This window comes from Rattus norvegicus, chromosome 19 (assembly GCF_021556685.1).
Source record: "Rattus norvegicus strain SHRSP/BbbUtx chromosome 19, alternate assembly SHRSP_T2T, whole genome shotgun sequence".
Taxonomy (NCBI): Eukaryota; Metazoa; Chordata; class Mammalia; order Rodentia; family Muridae; genus Rattus; species Rattus norvegicus.
In genome coordinates this window covers 21,355,496-21,374,889 of record NC_141552.1, presented here as the reverse complement: position 1 = coordinate 21,374,889, position 19,394 = coordinate 21,355,496, and the positions used below count along the sequence as shown (strand labels likewise).

Here is a 19,394-nt window from a genome sequence, read left to right as displayed (position 1 = left end):
TTCTCTACATCCTGGCCAGCATTTGCTGTCACCTGAGTTTTGATCTTAGCCATTCTGACTGGTGTGAGGTGAAATCTAAGGGTTGTTTTGATTTGCATTTCCCTTATGACTAAAGATGTTGAACATTTCTTTAGGTGTTTCTCAGCCATTTGGCATTCCTCAGCTGTGAATTCTTTGTTTAGCTCTGAACCCCATTTTTTTTATTTTAATTCATTTATTTTTTTTAATTTTATTTTATTTTATTTTTTTTTATTATTAACTTGAGTATTTCTTATATACATTTCGAGTGTTATTCCCTTTCCCAGTTTCCGGGCAAACATCCCCCTCCCCCCTCCCCTTTCTTATCGGTGTTCCCCTCCCCACCCCACCCCCATTGTCCCCCTCCCCCCAACAGTCTAGTTCACTGGGGGTTCAGTCTTAGCAGGACCCAGGGTTTCCTCTTCCACTGGTGCTCTTACTAGGATATTCATTGCTACCTATGAGGTCAGAGTCCAGTGTCAGTCCATGTATAGTCTTTAGGTAGTGGCTTAGTCCCTGGAAGCTCTGGTTGCTTGGCATTGTTGTACATATGGGGTCTCGAGCCCCTTCAAGCTCTTCCAGTTCTTTCTCTGATTCCTTCAACGGGGGTCCTATTCTCAGTTCAGTGGTTTGCTGCTGGTACTCGCCTCTGTATTTGCTGTATTCTGGCTGTGTCTCTCAGGAGCGATCTACATCCGGCTCCTGTCGGTCTGCACTTCTTTGCTTCATCCATCTTGTCTAATTGGATGGCTTTATATGTATGGGCCACATGTGGGGCACACTCTGAATGGGTGTTCCTTCAGTGTCTGTTTTAATCTTTGCCTCTCTCTTCCCTGCCAAGGGTATTCCCCTTTTAAAGAAGGAGTGAACCATTCACATTTTGATCATCTGTCTTGAGTTTCATTTGTTCTAGGCATTTAGGGTAATTCAAGCATTTGGGCTAATAGCCACTTATCAGTGAGTGCATACCATGTATGTCTTTCTGCGTTTGTGAACCCCATTTTTTAATAGGGTTATTTGTCTCCCTGTGGTCTAACTTCTTGAGTTCTGTGTATATTTTGGATATAAGCCCTCTGTCTGTTGTAGGCTTGGTAAAGATCTTTACCCAATCGGTTGGTTGTTGTTTGGACCACACCTTCTGCTGGCAGCTCATATCAAGGACATGGAAGAAGGAAGTTTGCTTTATTAATTTGCCTACTTCTTCAGGATTTCTGCATGTACTGAAGACCAGCTGAAATATCCAGGCTAATGGACAAAACCGTTGGGGTTCAGGAGTTGCCCCATAAACCACACAAACTCTGACCTCACTTAGAGAGGGATGGTTTTTTGAATGCCCACCCTAAGACTGATCATCAGAGACCTAGCTGAGAATTTGTCAGGCTAGGACCCTGGACATTTTTCTATGTCAGTTTATAAAGTCTAAACCTGTGAGGTCATAGGCAGATGCTGGAAGGGCTGTCTGGTTGTCAGCCCTGACTCAAGCCATTTTAGACAACAAAGGTTCATACTGACTTTTTATCTGTTTAAAAATTTATTTATTTATATATAAGTATACTGTAGCTGTCTTCAGACACACCAGAAGAGGGCATCAGGTCTTATTACAGATGGTTGTGAGCCACCATGTGGTTGCTGGGATTTGAACTCAGGACCTCTGGAAGAGCAGTCAGTGCTCTTAACCATGGAGCCATCACTGCAGCCCTCATATTGACCTTTAATTTTATTGGTCCTACATGAAGCTTATACTTATGGAATTTAAGATTAAGAAACCTCACAACATAAACAACTTCCTCCCAGTGGTTTGGGAACGGGTGGGTGGGGGAGCATCCTCGAGGGGGCTGGGGAAAGGGGTGGAATGCAGGGTTTTTGGAGGGGAAACTGGAAAAGGGGTTAACATTTGAAATATAAATAAACAAAATAACCAATAAGAAAAACATACACAAGTTATGTGATCATGCCTGACCCTGCTGTGAGTTAAATTATTTTCAGAAACAATGATGGGCGACATATTACAGCAAGAATATGAACTATCTGGCAGGCATGGAACAAAATGGCTAGGGGGATTGGCTTCAACAGGGGCAACTACTGCGTTTTAGACCGTCCATTCCTTGTTGAATTAGCTGTACCACAGCCTATAAGCCATTCTAATAAATTTTCTTTCTCTGTATACAGAGTCATTCTAGGAGGGATGATTGGTTATGTATTATTAAATGCAATGCTGATCATGAAGCCCCACCACTTCCAAAGCATATGCAAGTGTAAGTAAGTTACTGAACAATTGAACAGAAATTAAAATTTGCTGCATTTAGTGCGTGTGTTGGCAGGCATAGGGAACACCTGGCTGCTTACATCTCTTGGTCATTATAGAGTAGTGGGAGAACTGAGATCCACTGAGGAGGTCTCTCTCTCTCTCTCTCTCTCTCTCTCTCTCTCTCTCTCTCTCTCTGGTTCTTTTTTTTTCTGGAGCTGGGGACCGAACCCAGGGCCTTGCCCAGGGCAAGTGCTAAATCCCCTACCCCCTGAGGAGGTCTCTTAAGCAAAGACCAAACTCCTTGCAGTTACACTGGGTTCCAGGCTTGTTCTCCTGTTTAGGCTTCACTGTGGTCTATGTACACTCAATGCATTCTCCCCATGCAGGTTCACATGGACTGAACTCAGAAAGCTGGGGTTAGGAGAAAGATGTCTGGTTAAATAGTCCACCAGGTTCACATTGTGTCAATGTGATTTAATCTAAGGACAAAGAAGTGGAGTTTCTCTGATGGCTTTCTTCTAAACCCTTGAAAGGATCACTGGGGTTTGACCTCAGTACTTCATACTTCTTGCTGGGTCAGCAACACTCAGGGAAGCTTGAGATTGCCATAGGCACAGTATTAGGCTAGATATACTGAGTAGATGATACTAAGTTGTTCAGATGGTCATACCCATTTGCATGGGTTCTTAATGTGCACCTAAGGAAAGAGAGATTAATTTCCTGAGAATAGGAAGATCATTTCCAGTTCTTTTCTATCATTCCAGATTGAAAGACTGGTAGGGAGAGAATGGTAAATAATCAAGAATTCACAGATGATGCTTTGAATGAATGGTGGGTTTCTGTGCTGGTTTTAGACAGGGTCTCAAGTATCACATGTTGCCCTCTACATGGCTGGCCAGGTTCACTTTGAGCTCAGATGAACCTCCTTCCACTTTCCAATAAATAGGCTTACAAGAGTGGCCTCCAAGGACTGTGAGGACAGCATTAGCCTTTGACAGTGGAGGTGTGCAACCCACAACTATAGTTTTAGCCACCTTTTTCCATGTCTACCAGCTATTTCAGATTGTTGCTGTTCTATGCCTGACAATCAAGGACGCAGAAAAATAACCAGATAGAGAGCAAAGACATGGTGATCACATCCTTACCTCTTCTGTACATTCTGGATGAGGTTTGTTAAAATTCCAATATTGCAAAAAGCTTTATATAGGGCCCATCACATCAAGGGTCACTGTGCACTGTTCTATCTAAAATGGTCTAATCAGAACTGACTAACATATAACACTTCATGCAGTCCTCATATGAGAAGCTTGAGCTTTTTGCTTTGACTTTTTCTTTTCTCTTTCCTTCTTATTTTTTGATATATAAGTTGAGAGAAAGATAGTTAGGGCCATGAATTTGCCCCCAAAATTTGAACTACGGATGTGATCAATCAGTGTTAATGTGTGAATTCTATACAGTATTCATTTTTTACTATGATAGATGCTTTTGTGTTTGGTGTGGTGGCCATTTCCCAGTGTACAGGTGCTGGGACCTTGCTCTATCCACTTAATGATGTTTATAGCTTCATTTTAGATGTTTATGTGCACCCCCTATATCTCTTGACTATTTTATTTTTCTGACAGAAGCTCATGGTATATCTTACTCAGGCTTGTGAGCAGTGCTCCTTTGTCGACATTGGTGCAGAGAGGAGAACCCCACAAGCAGAATGAGGTTCCCTTCACTGGTGGCTCTAATTTGCACTTTCCTCTGCCAACTGGTCTCCACACTTTGCCTAGCACTTTAAAGACATCAACTCTTTCTCCTAAGGAATTTCTTGGCAATTATCGATTGCTAAGCACATGACTTCATGAGTGTACCCTAACACACACCCATGTTGTAACCTACCATGCAGTCTATTTCTGGATGTGATTTAAAGCACCCATAATAATGAGACAGGAGAACTTTTGACTGCATATTCAAGCTGGTGTGAAATCTCAGGAAGTTTTAATGGCTAACATTGGTGAATGAGGACGATTTGAGTTAGGATGAGACATTTTTGGGCAGGATTTGGAAGGAAACATTCATTTAGATGCATAGGAATTACTAAGGTTTTTATAATCAAGCCTAGAGGAAAATTTGGCTTTGGAAGAAGGAGATGCTCAGTGGCTCTGCCCCGGGAAAGTCTCCTGGAAAGGGCACCTCAGCTTATGCTCAGTACAGGGAGAACATTAGCAGGGAGACAAAGTCTGCTCCCCATGACATCTGCTGTCCCTTCTATGACACTCTATTGTCTCCTAGAGAGTTCTGGCATCCTCTGTGATGTCACCAGTGTTGTAGTGACAACCAGTGCCCTAGTTTCTCTCAGACTGAGTCTGGTGGTTACATCCTAAGACATGTTTTCCCGTCTTCACAACCGTTTTGGGAGGGGGAACGTTGATTGTGGAGAGACTAGAGTGAAGGAGTCTGGCCTTTCGTCTCAAAGTAATGATGGACAAAGACAGCACTTCTGGGGAATGTGTAGTAAGTTCTGGGCAGTATATTTTGAGCTTCCTGTCAGGGGGGCTGCAGGCTTAAGCTGACCTTTCTAGCAATGGGCCACAGCAACTGGTGCATCTGAAAAGGAATTGAATTTCCATGAATATCACAATTCCTGAAAGTCAAGGATTTCAGAACTTTAGATTCTCTATCCCCACTGGGAGGATATGGTTAGGCCAATGCTATTACACTGTGAACTTCTGGCCTTTACTTTTCAGTTCATTTGGTATGTTACATTGATATAAAAACACGATCAGGAGTCATGGAGGGTCCACCTTTTCTGAGTTTAGACAGGGCAGCAATGTACTTCACTATCATTGCTTCTTTAAATACAGTGGATATCTGACAGTAGGAACAGGGAGAGAATTGTGCTCCAGGCAATAACCTTATGTTCTTACTCCTTCTCTGATTTCTTCTAATTGCAGGGTCATCGTTAGCTTTATATATTAGAGATGTGTGTTACAAACATGTTTCTACAATACCAAAACTATTTGGAACATATAGACCAAGATTCAGCCTGTAACCTATGGGTTCTTCTGGGGCGTTGGATATTTCAAATAGGGGAATTGATAAATCTGTTGACCATGTCCTCCCTGGAAATGCGTTTTAAATCCAAAGTTGTTGGCCTAGAGTATCAGGGTAGGACATCTGAGTGTCTCCAATCACTCAAGTCTTGGATGGTGAATTTATCATCTGAGTTCTGAAACCACAGGGGTGAGGAAACAAAGCTGTACCCTGTTCAGCTGATAAGAATCCTGGAGAAGCCATCTCCATGGTACATGTAAGCACGTGATGTCCTGCATAGGGCACACCTGGCTGCTTACATCTCTTGGTCTCTATAGAGTAGTGGGAGAACTGAGATCCACCGAGGAGGCCTCTTAAGCATAGACCAATCGCCTAGCCGTGACACTGGGTTCCAGGCTTGTTCTCCTGTTTAGGCCTCACTGTGGTCTATGAACACTCTATGCATCGTGCCAAGAAGGAAAAGGAGAGGCTGATTGAAGAGCTGCAGCTCATTACCGAGGAGAGAAATGACCTGAGAGATCACCTGAGGTTTCTGACAGAGAGATCCATGAAGAACGGGGATGAATCGCTCCAAATTCTCTTGTTTCATTCCTGGGACTGCAAGGTCACCTTCATCTTATCCTATTAAGGTTTTGGGTTCTAGAAAGCTGTGCCTCCCTAACCACCCTGTGCTAAACCTCACCTCCCATATAGAGGAGATTCAGAACCTTGACCCTTCCTGAGGAGTGAGATGGAAAATGGACTCATCTGCTTCCATTTATTGAAAAGCAGATCTTGTGGTCTGAATGAAGAATTCGGGGATAAAGTCAGGGAGAGTGAGTGTCTAGTGTGCATTTGCAAAGCCCTTGACAGCTGGTGGCTTTGCAAGATTGTAATTGCAGTGAGTTTATGGTGAGTCTCTGTACTTGCTAGGCAGGGGACTGAGTGCTGGAAGATCCAGGCAGCAGCCTGAGGGGCCTGGTCCAAAACTGTTCATCTCAATGCTTGACTAGAAGGTCTCAGGCTCAGGCCTGTTTGTTATTGTCTGTGTGTCTTGCCCTCTGAGACAGCAATGGTGCATGCATTTCTCCTGGTTCTCACAGTGCTCTCTGTTTCCATATTTGTCTTTCTCTGACTCTGTTTACATTTCACTTTTTTGTGGGTGTGTCTTAGTCTGTGAGTCTGTGTGTGCATACATCCAAATGCATATGGACAACTTTTAAATGTTTATATTTCCCTCCACATTGGAATCTAGGGGTCTATGTCCTGGCCTTAGTATTTACTTGTAACACCTTCATGGTGAAGTGAATGCTTTGTTCTGGGAGCCCCACTGTCAACAGCACAGTTCTTTGCCTATGTGGCCACTTTGTCTGTATATTTGTATTCGTTGTGCAGATTATAATTTTGTGATGATATATGGTCTATTATCAGGACAGGAGAAAAGAAATCACAGGTTTCTGGGTGTGTTGGGTGGGGGAGCATGGAGAGGTGTGGCCTAGGCTCTTGATAGCTCAACTGGCTTGACTGCAGATTTCCTCTTGGTTGAACAAAGGGAGCCAGGGAAGCCTCCATCTGGATGCCGAGATTCTGGTGTCCTGGACGCAGAAAAACACGTTTCTGAAGCTGAAGAATATCCAATATGTAGAATTCAGAAGGTGTCCTTCCAGGACTGGGGTAGTACAGGACCCACCCTGAGTTCATATCTTCCTAAATGCTGATGTTCATTGTATTCTATCATTTGGGGCCAGGCCACACTTCAGGCCAAATCCATATTATGGAGACCTGGAGAGAATGGAGGAGGCAGTCATGTCAATTCTGCACAACTTAGACATGGAGAACACTGAGATCCTTGAGAACAGCCATAAGCTGAAGAAGGAGATTACCTTCTCTAGGTAAGTCCTGGTCAGAAAGCCTATCACCTGTGGAATGGCCATTTCTGATTTCTTTGTTCTGGATTGGTCGGTCTTCAGCTCTGGTTCTATCTCTTGTGCTGTTTACACATCGGTGTGCCAGGGTCATTAGGACTCAGTTTTCAGTTCCATAAAAGAGTGTTCCTCATCCCAGGATTGTCTAGGCATCTTCAGAAGGCTCTAGATAGAACAGCACTGATGGAAGTCAGCAGAAGGTTATTAGGCTGACCTGGACCTCTGGGGTCACACCAGGTTTTACAACACTCAGTGTGTGGACCACATGGTTAGCATGACCTTCTCTTGGTGCTACTGACCTCCTTTGAGGGTGTTGGCCCACTGCTAATTGATGTTGCCCCCATGCATTGGGCTTTCATGGATAGATGTAGATCTGTGTTCATTTTGAGAGATGTGGACACTAATTGGTGCTCAGGCCAAGCAAACAATTTTTTCTTCCCCGAATTAACTCTTTGTGGTTTGTGCAGCAGCATTATGTGTATCGAGATGTATTTTATTAAGTCTGCATGGGTATCTGGGACCTGGTAGAGTTAGTGGTACTTGGGAGTAGGAATGGGAGGAAGGGGCAGCATGATCTTACTATGCAGACTGTATTTCCAGAAACCTGCTCAGCCAGCTCCTGATGGAGAACACATGTAGGAAGAAGTTGGCCCCACTGAAGCAGGAGAGCAAGGAGGTACATCTTGCTTGTGCACTGAACCAGAAATATTTGGTTGACTTCAACAAGTAGGATAAAGACCAGCAACGTCCAGACCCAGCATCATCTGGTAGGGACAAACAGCTCTGTTAGCTTAACAATATCTGATAAAATTTGCCAATTTGATACATCTTTGCTTCCTCCTACCTCCTTTCTAATTTACACTCACAACCAGCCAACCACCTCATGTAATGGAATTGTTCATTGCTCTGCCTATGCACAAGTATTCTGGGAAGTTAACCACTTTTCAGAAATGGAATTATATTGCAAGTATATTTTGCTGCTCTTTTTGAAGCTGCAGTCTAGAAATGGTGACAGATTAATAACACACCTCATTATTGCATATCCATGTGATAGATTGGATCCTATGCAGAGCTTTGAACAAGTTCGTGGTTCTTTGACAAATGACACTCTGTGGTCCTGTGACTTCTTGTGTAGGAAGCACCTTTCTGGGATAAGAACTAAGTGCAAATGTCAAATTAGTACTTGTCATTGGCTTTAACCTTGGTGACATATGGACATCTCCTTTCTTCTGGCAACCCAATGAGGTCTCTTCCCATTGCCCTGTTCTTGGTTTGCACTGGTATAAGTCTGGGTCCCATATTGTCAGCCAACATTACAGTGAGGCTTGCCGGGGATTTTGCCCTACCTGCAGAGTTAGCAACAATGATATCAGTTAAAAGGTCCATGTCGACTGTCCAATAGAACTGAGGTGGTAGAAGGCAGCATTCTGACAGCTGGCTAGCATTTCCCCACCAAATCAGTGTCTTAAAAACTGCCTTCCTCTCCCAGGTCTCAGAAAGTGCAAGAGAGCTGGAATTGGACACACCCCAGTAAGAGAGCTTCCTGAAGAATGAGTTGCTTTCTCAGGAGTCCCTGATGACAAACATCCTGAATGGTAACAATATTTTTTGGATGAATATTCTTCCTCAGAGTTAATTTGTCATTTCTTAGAGACCCTAAATTTATATAACACTAAGCCAGCCTGACTGATTGAGGTCTTACTCACTTTCTTCTTCAGAAAACACAACTTGAGAGACAGCTTGGGGGACCGCCTTTCATTATGTGAGCTAGAGGAGAAACAGCAATACATCTGTGCTTCTACATGTTCGTTAAGAATATGCTTATGTTTAGAAATTTTTTTGTTATGATTTTAATTGAAGTTTTCTTTTTGTTGTTTCATATTTATATGTTCTTGTTACTATTTTTTACTTTCAAATATTTTTAAATATTTTTATTCATTTTAATCCTGTTGTGTTGTAAAAATGTATTTGTTATGAATAAAAATTGAATTCTATCTCTTGACTCTTAAGACCATCATTCTTACTCAAGGGTTCTGTGGACCTAGAACTGACAGCTAGAGATGGATCTCTGCATGTTCTATGGAGCCTGGGCTAATAAGTGAATTCAAACTCACTAAGGGGTACCCAGTGTGATAGTGTTTTTTGTGTGGATAATGTGGCTGTGTCTCCAACAAACACTTTATGATGTAATCACTGACATACTTTACCCAATTGTTAGGGTCCATGTGGTTCTTCTGAGAGAGCAGCAGATGCTCTAACCTGTGAGTCATCACCACAGCTCCTGCAGGTGGCTTTTGTTATTCCACAGGAGGTGCTGTATTAGGTGGACAAGATCACCTATGATTAAATAGAGAGATCTCAGGAGATGTGTATTCACAGGGAACTTACTGAGCCGTACATGCTCAATGTGTTAGCTTGCCAGGCATCCCTACAGAGCTGTGGTGTTCCCACTCCTCATTGTGGGTCAGGATCATCCTCCAGCACCACTTAGTTTTCATATTAGAGCAGATCTTTCACCTGTTATCAATGATGACCATATGTATTATGCACATCTGATAAAATACAGAATAGAAACTAGATTCCTGTAAGCCAGCTTGGCATAATGTGTTCTATTGATAGCAAGAAACGTATCTTAATCTAAGCAGTTTAGGGAGAAACCTCAAGAGCATACATAGTGAATGCTTCCTATAGCTGTGAACACAGGTTTCTTTTGGAGAGCAGGCCTGTGCAGGCCCAGAACCTAGGTTGGGCAGTTCAAGCTACCCTTTTTCCATGGCCAAACTGGGATCATATTGAGAATGTATTTTTTCCAGGTGACTGATTTCCAATTTATGGAATTGAACTAACTTACTGAGAGTGGAGGTGACGCACAGAGTTAAAGTACAGAAGGAGCAATCCAGAATGTCCACAAAAACTTGCTGTCACCCCAGGGCTTTAAAAGCTCAGCAGCTAGAGAAGCAATGTAGTATTTGGTTATTCTCATGCTTAGGTCTAGTCATTCATTATAAGCTGAACATGACACAAAAAGAATCATCTGTGTCAATACAGAAGCTAGTTGTAACTAGATTCACCCCACACTATCACATCACTACCGTATTTGAGGTTCTCAGTTACTATCTAAGAACCTGGAAGAGGCCTGGGTCTTGCTACACAAACTCATGATTTATGTCTTCTTGACACTGTGTGATTTGTTCTGTTGATGCTACCATTGGCATACAACACCTTGGATACTTTGTGCTGACATCTGTGACCTGAGACAATAGTTCATGTCATGCCTAACCTGAATAAACTGTCCTTAGAGTACAATGTGGTATGAGGGGCCTTCTTTTCCTATGAGATAGCAAAACATTTCCAGTCTTCAGTCAAGTCTGTCAGCCATTGTCCAGTGCCTGTCTTGAGATGTCCACATTTTCAGCTGAGAGTCTTCATCCAGGCTGCTCTGTAACTTTGTAGAAGATTAAATAGGTCCCCGCTCTAGGATTTAATTCCGTGTAACTCTACTTGCCGAACATGCTCAAAGCCCTATGATCTACCCTAGCCCTCTGTGCTTTAGAGAAAAAAAAAATAAAGAACGACATTGCACTTGAAATTTCTCCCCCAACAAAAGGAGAGCCTGCATAGGGCCTTTAAGTAATTCTAAGCCCCAGCTTCCCCACAGCTCCCTCCATTGATTCCATTATTGATCTGTTTTCATTATTGCTCACTTATTTTTGGTGTGCAAAGAATGTGCACCATGTCAGTAAAGTGTGTGTGTGTGTGTGTGTGTGTGTGTGTGTGTGTGTGTGTGTGTGTGTGTTTGTATGGGGAAGGGTCCATAGTAGAAACTGTCGAGGTGCATGCAGACTCAGGTTACTACTGCCCCATGGCACCTTGCAGGGAGCACTGAAATGGTGGGCTACTTTAATAAAGCCTAAACCGGGCTGTGCATGGTTTGCAGTGAGATTGTGATGTCATCCCCACTGGAGAGAGCAGCAAAAGCTTCATTTATTACATGCTACTTTTACCAAGGTGAGGCAAAGCCTCATCTTATAGAGTGTCTGGTAGGATTTGACAGCAGGAAATTAATTCAAGGCTCAAATCAAATCAATCAATTACAAACAAAGAGAAAAATACAAAGAGTCAAGGGAACCACGAGATGTGTGTTGGTTTTTTGTTTGTTTGTTTGTTTGCTTGCTTGCTTTTTTTTTTTTTTTTTGGTTCCTTTTTTTTTTTTTTTTTTTTTTTTTGTTGAGAAGGTCCACCAGAGAGACAATCTCTTCCTCAAACAAACTATACACCAGAGAGACAATACCTAAATGACAAAATTAGAAATAAAAGGGGGATATAACAATAGACAAGGAACAAATTCAACAATCCTCCCTGGTTTGAGTGCCCCGGGGAAGTTGGGAAGCCATTTTTCCCTATCCTGTGTGACTTTCCCTGTATAGTGAGCTCTCCTGCAGGAGATACTTTCACATGCTTCTTTAAAACCACCTGTTCCTCAGATCCAGATCAGCTGTGAAAACAGGCTTCTCCATGTCAGTGTGCTAGCTCCTCCTCCCAGCTCAGAGCTGCAACACCAGAGGATCCTCCACTCCCAATGCTGTGTGGGTCCCATGGAGAAGTCAGAGCAAAGTGCCCCTTCTGAGAAGTGACTTAGAACAGAAGGTTCAGAAGTGACAGTCAACCCCCAAGTGCTTCTTCCAGGAGAAAGCAACCAGCTCTCCCTTTGAAAGAGTGTAGGCTCCCACATGACCCAGTTCTGTGACTGGGAAAGATTTTCTGGAGCTTAGTTGCCCAGTCACAATGGGGCTACATTCTTGATCCATGCTCATTCCTACAACAAAAGGTCCTCCCCCTCCCTCCCAGGCCTTCAGTTGAACCGAGGTCCTTCCAGGACCAACAGACCTGAGAGAACAGAGTGCATCTCAGGGGAGAGAAGAGGCCCGAATGAATTTAAATGGGAGAAAAACCCCATATCCGCCATCTAACAACGTTAGGGTTTGTGCATATGTGGACTTCAGAACCTTAAGGTCAGATTTTCTGATAACAGCTGCTGGTGAAGATGAAGTCTGCTGTGGGTGGGGTTGTCCCAGGCAGGGAGGGGATCTGACTCTGCAGGCCTGGCCAGCTTCTTCATTCTCCTGAAACTAAGTGTTGGTCAGCTGTAAATCTGAAGTGAGAGTTGGTTTTTGTCAACTCAAATGGATGAATTTCAAGTCTCACACACTATGTGAGACACACATTTACCCACAGGGGATTTGAACTCACTTCTATAGAAGTGACTGGGGCGAACAGAGGGAAAGCATTCTCACCTTTAGCATTCTGTCTGTATCAGAGACGATGGGGACTGGCTTCCTCGACAGACATGTCCAAGCAGACACACCGTGTAATGGGGGAAAACTGAGGTAAGAAATGTCCTGGGGACAGTGATTTCAGATTGTGCCTTCAGTCAAAAATCTCTGTTGCCATTAAGTCAAGCAGCCTTGGGCCTCCTAAACTTGTCACTACGTCAGGGTGTCTCTGCTCTCACACCTGCATCAGGTCCTCCTCAGATGAAGGCTTCTCAAAAAAAAAAAAAAAATATATATATATATATATATATATATATATATATATATATATAGCAATGTTTCTAAACCTGTGGGGTGAAACCACTCACAAATTTATATCAGATATTATAACTTATAAGAGTAGCAATATTTGTTATGAAGTAGTAATGGAATAATTTTGTGCTGGGGGTCACCAAGCATGAAGAGCTGTATTAAAGGGTTGCATCAGTAGGAGGGATTTGAACCACTGCCATAGAAGCTGACACATGGGAGCAGACTCCTCATGTGAGTAGAGACCCATGGCAAGGGATTCTGTGTCCTACCTTAGGAACCAGAGGCAGAATCTATCCCAGGAGTCTGTGGGTCACCTTGTCTTAAATTCTTCCAGGGTCAAGAATAGCATTGATCATCTCAGCAGAGTCAGCTTGCACAGCCACATCAGGCCCATGGCTTCCCTTTACAGAGAAGGATGTGGGTCTAAGTGACAGTCAGTGAGACTGAGGGGACCGTGATAACCATTTGCTTTGAGCTGTGGTTTCTTCACCTGTAAAGTGGAGGTGTTTCTGCTGAATTGGGTTGTTGTGGAGATTAACAGAACATACAACCTGCTCAGTGTCTGCCTGGCATGGACACCTGCTGGTTAAATGGAAGCTCTCGATGGTGATGCATTTAAAAGTAGAATCTCGAGCCCCATAGTGTTAGATGTTAGGCGACATACAGGGGTTGTAAGGGTTTTGTGATTCCAAGAGAGCCTTGAATTAAAACCAAAGGATCTTGTTTTAAATTAAAAAAATCAAGTATAAAGTTCCAATATGAAATAATCATAAACAGAAATGAGCTAATTCCTGGAAGTCATTTAGTTTTTCATTTTCTGCTTCTATTTTCAAGGCATCTAGAGTAGCACTGTACGAGATCCTAAAACCTTCTCTTATGGTGCTGCCCATTCTTTCCTGTCTCCTTGAGGACTTCTCAGGTGACTTAAGAAAACCTGATTTCCTTTCAGATTGTCCCCAGCTGCTGTGATCTCTCTGTCCATGGGCATTGCCAAAAGCTGCAGAGCCAATGTGTTGTTTTACAACACAAAATTTCCAGACATCAATTTTACCAATGAAGTCTCAGGAATCAGATGCTGAATTCAAGTAAAGCTCCCAACTGTCCTTCCTAATTCACTGTTCCCCCAGAAGAAGGGCATTGTAGCTCCCTCTGCACGCTTTCTTAAAAATCCTTCAACTCAAAGACTTTACATTGCCCTAGTTATCTTCATTTCCTATCAAGTTGTGCCTTGATCTGCTCTAGACCTAAGTGCCCTTTAGCTTTGCAGTAAAGGTGTGAGGTAGGTGAGCTGAACAGTAATAAAGTCCATGTTCACAGTAAACAAAGAGCTCTTGCATTAAATGTCTGTGCCCTGTCGATGCTATACCACACAATACTTTTTCATTAAATAATACATTCAGGGAGATCACAGTGTGATCAAATATTTTGTAACATAACTTAGTAATGTTCTCTCTATTACATAAGTCAAGTACTATCCTGTGTATTCTGGTCTTTTTCTGTCATGTCTGTGTTCATCACCATGGGAATCCCAAGGAACATCAATCCTGGGCTTTTGAAACTGTTGCATACAGCCAACCGGGGACCAAAACTACCCAGGAGACTACTGATACTTGACACACATAAAGTCACCTCCCTATTTTCATATACTTTATGGCAAGAATTCACCATTGCTGACCATGTCTCATTATCCAACGTGCTCCTAAATGGAAGAGTTGGGGTCAAGGAGGTCACTAACAAAGCACAAAACACCCATCTCAGATAAATATGTATGCTTTTTTGAATTCAAACATCCATGGATTTCAGGACACAATTAAAAGTCCAAACATAAGGATAAGAGACATAGAAGAGAATTGAGATTTCCAGTTCATAGGTCCAGTAAACATCTTCAGCAAATCATAGCAGAAAACTTCCATAAGGTAAAGAAATAAAAGGCCATAAAGGTACAGCAAGCCTACAGAACGCAAATTAATTTAACCAGAAAAATTTCCTCCATTCACATAATAATTAAAACACTACATGCACACATAAAAGAAAGAATATTATACGGGGTAAGGTATAAATATCCAGTAACAAATGAATTCAGACCTATCTGATTTACACCAGACTGCACAACGGAGACTCAAAAAGCCAAAAATCCTGGACAGATGTAATGCAGACCCAGGTTCTTATACCCAGCATAATTCGCAATCACCACGAATGGAGAAACCAAGACATTTTATGACAAATCCAAATTTAAACAATATTTTTTCTCTAAGAAAGCATAACCGAGGACAATAGGAGGAAAACTCCAAGAAAATGAGCTAAACTATACCCAAGAACAAAACCAAGAAATTAATCACCTCACAATAATTTAAAAAAAAAAGAGAGAAGCACACAAACATAATTTCCCCAAAACCAGAAAAAGAGGAGAAAGCAGCAACTATTGGTCTTTAATATCTAACCAGACCCTCTGTTACCAACCCCCCAGCTCCTAGGGACAAAACTGCCAGCCAAAGTGCATACAAGGATGGGTCTATGGTTCTAGGTAACTATGTAGAAGAGGAGTGACTTAAGTGGAATCCATGTGGTGGGAGGCCATTGACTACCCTGAGGCCTGTTGCCCCACCAAAAGGAGATCCTAGAGGTGTGAGGTGGGAATGGGTATGTGTGGGTGGGGGAACACTGTCATATAGGCAAAGCTGAGCAGAAATGGGATGTAAGATTTGATGAGGGGAGTCTGGAAAGAGGGAAAACATTTGAAATATAAATAAATAAAATAACCAATTAATAAAAAAATAGCCGAAAATAAAATAGAAAGTGAAAAGGTAAAAGAAAACTGACACCAAAACAAAACTAAAGAAATCCCTGTAGTGTATTGGTCTAATTCTGCTTGTATTTAATGCTAATTTGTGGAACTCAAGACTGGTTAACCCCAAAGAAGCTGACCCTGCTCCCAGTTAACTGTGATTATAAAGAAGCCAACAGCCAACAGCTGCACAGCAGAGAGATGGGGGAGGTGAGCTTTGAGGGCTTTGCTAGAGAGGATCATGAGGAGGGAAGAAGGAAGAAGAAGCTGCCAAAGAATAAAGGAAGAACGAGTGTTATGGAGAAGAGAGAGGAAGAGGACAGCAGCCATGGGTTAAGGGAGAGGAGAGCCTGGCCCTGAGGGCTGTCCAAGTGGAACAAAGAGCAGCCAAGATGCTACACAGTCAGTAAGAGATGAGCGTTATTGTTTGGAAAGTAGATCTGATACCATGGAGGGCAGGCAGCTGCCCAGCTACTGTGCTGATTAGGGCATAGTATACATAAATTTAACACAATGTGTATAACCAGTAAGACAGCGCTGTAGAGGATCCTAAAAGGATTACTTTAGTTTGAAGGGAAGGATAAAATGCCAGAGGAAACAGGAAATAATTTAATAAAACTGTGACAGTCAATCAAAAGAAGCCAATAAAAACCACAAAAATTAACAAAATGACAAAATTTAATACATAGTTTTAAATAATCGGGGGCTGGGGATTTAGCTCAGTGGTAGAGCGCTTACCTAGGAAGCACAAGGCCCTGGGTTCAGTCCCCAGCTCCGAAAAAAAGAACCAAAAAAAAAAAATAATATTTGCATGTCACTAAACTCAATTCCCCAGTAAACAGACATACATTTAGCCAGAAAGAGGATCACCATCATGAGAGATGTAGAGGATATACTAGGGAAACAGACCTAAGACACAGGTCCCTATAGCAATTCTGTGCAGTTTCTCTATCAATAAAAACCAACAAGCTCTAGAGGTAAATGTTTGTGTTAGTGCTGACCTACACCACCAGACATATATTTTCTTTTAAGTAAATAACAAAATCATGGGGCTTACAATGTAATCAAATATCCTGAAACGTGAGTTTGCAGTGTTCCCTACACTTTTTAAATCAAGTCTGACTACCATTTTGGTTGTTTCCAATCCTGTCTGAGTGCATCATCAAGGGAATCCCAAGGGAAATCAGAAATGGGTTCTTGAAGCTGTTGCACAGGGCCAGTATAGACCTAAGTACCACAGAGGAAACCTTGATTCTTATCACAAGGGATCATTCACCATCCCTCTTGTCACATAACTTATGGCAAGATGTCACCTCTCCTGACCTTAGCTTCTTCTCCTAAATGCTGCTGAAGGGAAGATTTGGTGTCAAGGGTTCTGGATTCAAACCACACCAACACTGAATTCATTTAAATAGGTGTAGTTCATTGAATGCACACACCAATACAGTTCAACCAGAGCAACAGCTCACAACTGTGTACTGGACATTGCTATGGCCCAGCTCATTGCAAGATCCACATGGGCTCATGCACAAGTGCTGGAAATGCTGCTGTCTATGGCCCTGACTCAGGGTTCTTATTTTCTTGGATTCTAATGGGTCCTACGTGAAACTCATAGTTGGGGAACTTGTTAAGATTAACAAATCTCATAACATACAGAACATAAGAGGGTATGTTACCAGCACCACACAGTTCAATGTCAGATTTTTTTGTTTTTCTTAGTTTGTTTCTTGGCATCCATGATGTGGAGGCATATTACAGAACAATAGGAAAGAGCTGGCTGCTGTGTAACAAATTTGCTGCTATTAAGGTAGGTATGGGGGCAAGACCTCAGCAATAGCCCTTAAGATGGGAAGGAGATGATGTGTTTGATAACTGAAAGGAACTGCCTCAGCTGTGTTTCTCTGCCTGCTCAGTGCCCACTCAACATCACTCTGTCCCTGAAGAGGAACTCAAGGTCTGCCCCCTGCTGCCTGTGAGCCAGGATTAGGCACAGAAAGGCAAGGCCACAGTGCTGGTTTCCAATCCCTCAGTAATGCTGGATTTCCAATAATGTACTTGTATACACAAATACTGTGTGGTAAGTTGCAAAAGATACTAATCATTTCTCATATAGGGCAGCAGTTGATTGACTACAACTAATTCTACTTAAGAAAAGAGAAAGAAACCTGGCTCTTGTGGAAATATACAAAGAAATATCTATGGTGGTGGGGAATGAATTCTGCCATGGACTGAACTCAGAAAAGAGGGGTTGGAAGAAAGATACATGGTTAAATAGCCCACCAGGTTCATATTGTGTCAACTTGATTTAATCTAAGGACAAAGAAGTGGAGTATCTCTGATGGCTTTCTTCTAATCCCTTGAAAGGATCCCTGGGGATTGGCCTCAGTACATCACACTTCTTGATGGGGCAACAACACTCAAGGAAGCTTGAGACTGTCATAGGCACAGTATTATGCTACATATACAGAGTAGATAATACTAAGATGTTCAGATGGTGGTATCCATTTGTATGCACTCTTAATGTGGACGTAAGGAAAGAGAGAGATCAAGGTCCTTAGAATAGAAAGATCAGTTCCAGTTTTTTTTTTCTACCATTCCAAACTGAACGGCTGGTAGGGAGAGAATGGTAGATAATCGAGAATTAGTAGATGATGCTTTGAATGAAGTGTGGGTTTCTGTGCTGGTTTTAGACAGGATCTCAAGTATCACATGTTGCCCTCTCCCTGGCTGGCCAGGTTCACTCTGAGCTCAGATGAACCTCTTTCCTCTTTCCAATACATAGGCTTACAAGAGTGGCCTCCAAGGACTGTGAGGACAGCATTAGCCTTTGACAGTTGAGGTGTGTAACCCACAACTATAGTTTTAGCCACATTTTCCCATGTCTACCAGCTATTTCAGATTGTTGCTGTTAGATGCCTGACAATCAAGGATGCAGAATAATACCCTGATAGAGAGCAAGGACATGGTGATCACATCCTTGCCTTTTCTGTATGTTCTGGATGAGGTCTGTTAAAATTCCAATATTGCAAAAATCTTTATATAGGGCCCATCACATTAAGGGTCACTATGCACTGTTCTATCTAAAATGGCCTAATCAGAACTGACTACCATATAATACTTCCTGCAGTCCTCATATGAGAGAGAAGCTTGAGCTTTTTGTTTTGACTTTTTCTCTTCTCTTTCTTTCTTATTTTTTGCTATATAAGTTGCTATATGAATTTGCCCCCAAAATTTGAACTACGGAAGTGATCTATCAGTGTTAATGTGTGCATTCTATAAAGTATTCATTATTTACTATGATAGATGGTTTTGTGTTTGGTGGGGTGGACATTTCCCAGTGTACAGGTGCTGGGACCTTGCTCTATCCACTTAATGATGTTTATAGCTTCATTTTAGATGTTTATGTGCACCCCCTATATCTCTTGACTATTTTATTTTTCTGACAGAAGCTCATGGTATATCTTACTCAGGCTTGTGAGCAGTGCTCCTTTGTCGACATTGGTGCAGAGAGGAGAACCCCACAAGCAGAATGAGGTTCCCTTCACTGGTGGCTCTAATTTGCACTTTCCTCTGCCAACTGGTCTCCACACTTTGCCTAGCACTTTAAAGACATCAACTCTTTCTCCTAAGGAATTTCTTGGCAATTATCGATTGCTAAGCACATGACTTCATGAGTGTACCCTAACACACACCCATGTTGTAACCTACCATGCAGTCTATTTCTGGATGTGATTTAAAGCACCCATAATAATGAGACAGGAGAACTTTTGACTGCATATTCAAGCTGGTGTGAAATCTCAGGAAGTTTTAATGGC

At 42.3% G+C, this 19,394-nt stretch overlaps 1 protein-coding gene across 1 annotated transcript; it reads left to right on the top strand.

The window, feature by feature from the left end:
- Positions 1-4,569: 4,569 nt before the first annotated feature.
- On the top strand, positions 4,570-9,203 carry LOC147999082 (uncharacterized). Its single transcript, XM_087596118.1, has 6 exons — positions 4,570-4,765; positions 5,719-5,909; positions 7,033-7,176; positions 7,810-7,976; positions 8,699-8,804; positions 8,928-9,203. Exons 2-4 carry the CDS (start codon positions 5,866-5,868, stop codon positions 7,937-7,939), a joined length of 318 nt encoding a protein of 105 aa, XP_087452244.1. The 5' UTR covers positions 4,570-4,765; positions 5,719-5,865; the 3' UTR covers positions 7,940-7,976; positions 8,699-8,804; positions 8,928-9,203.
- Positions 9,204-19,394: the final 10,191 nt, after the last annotated feature.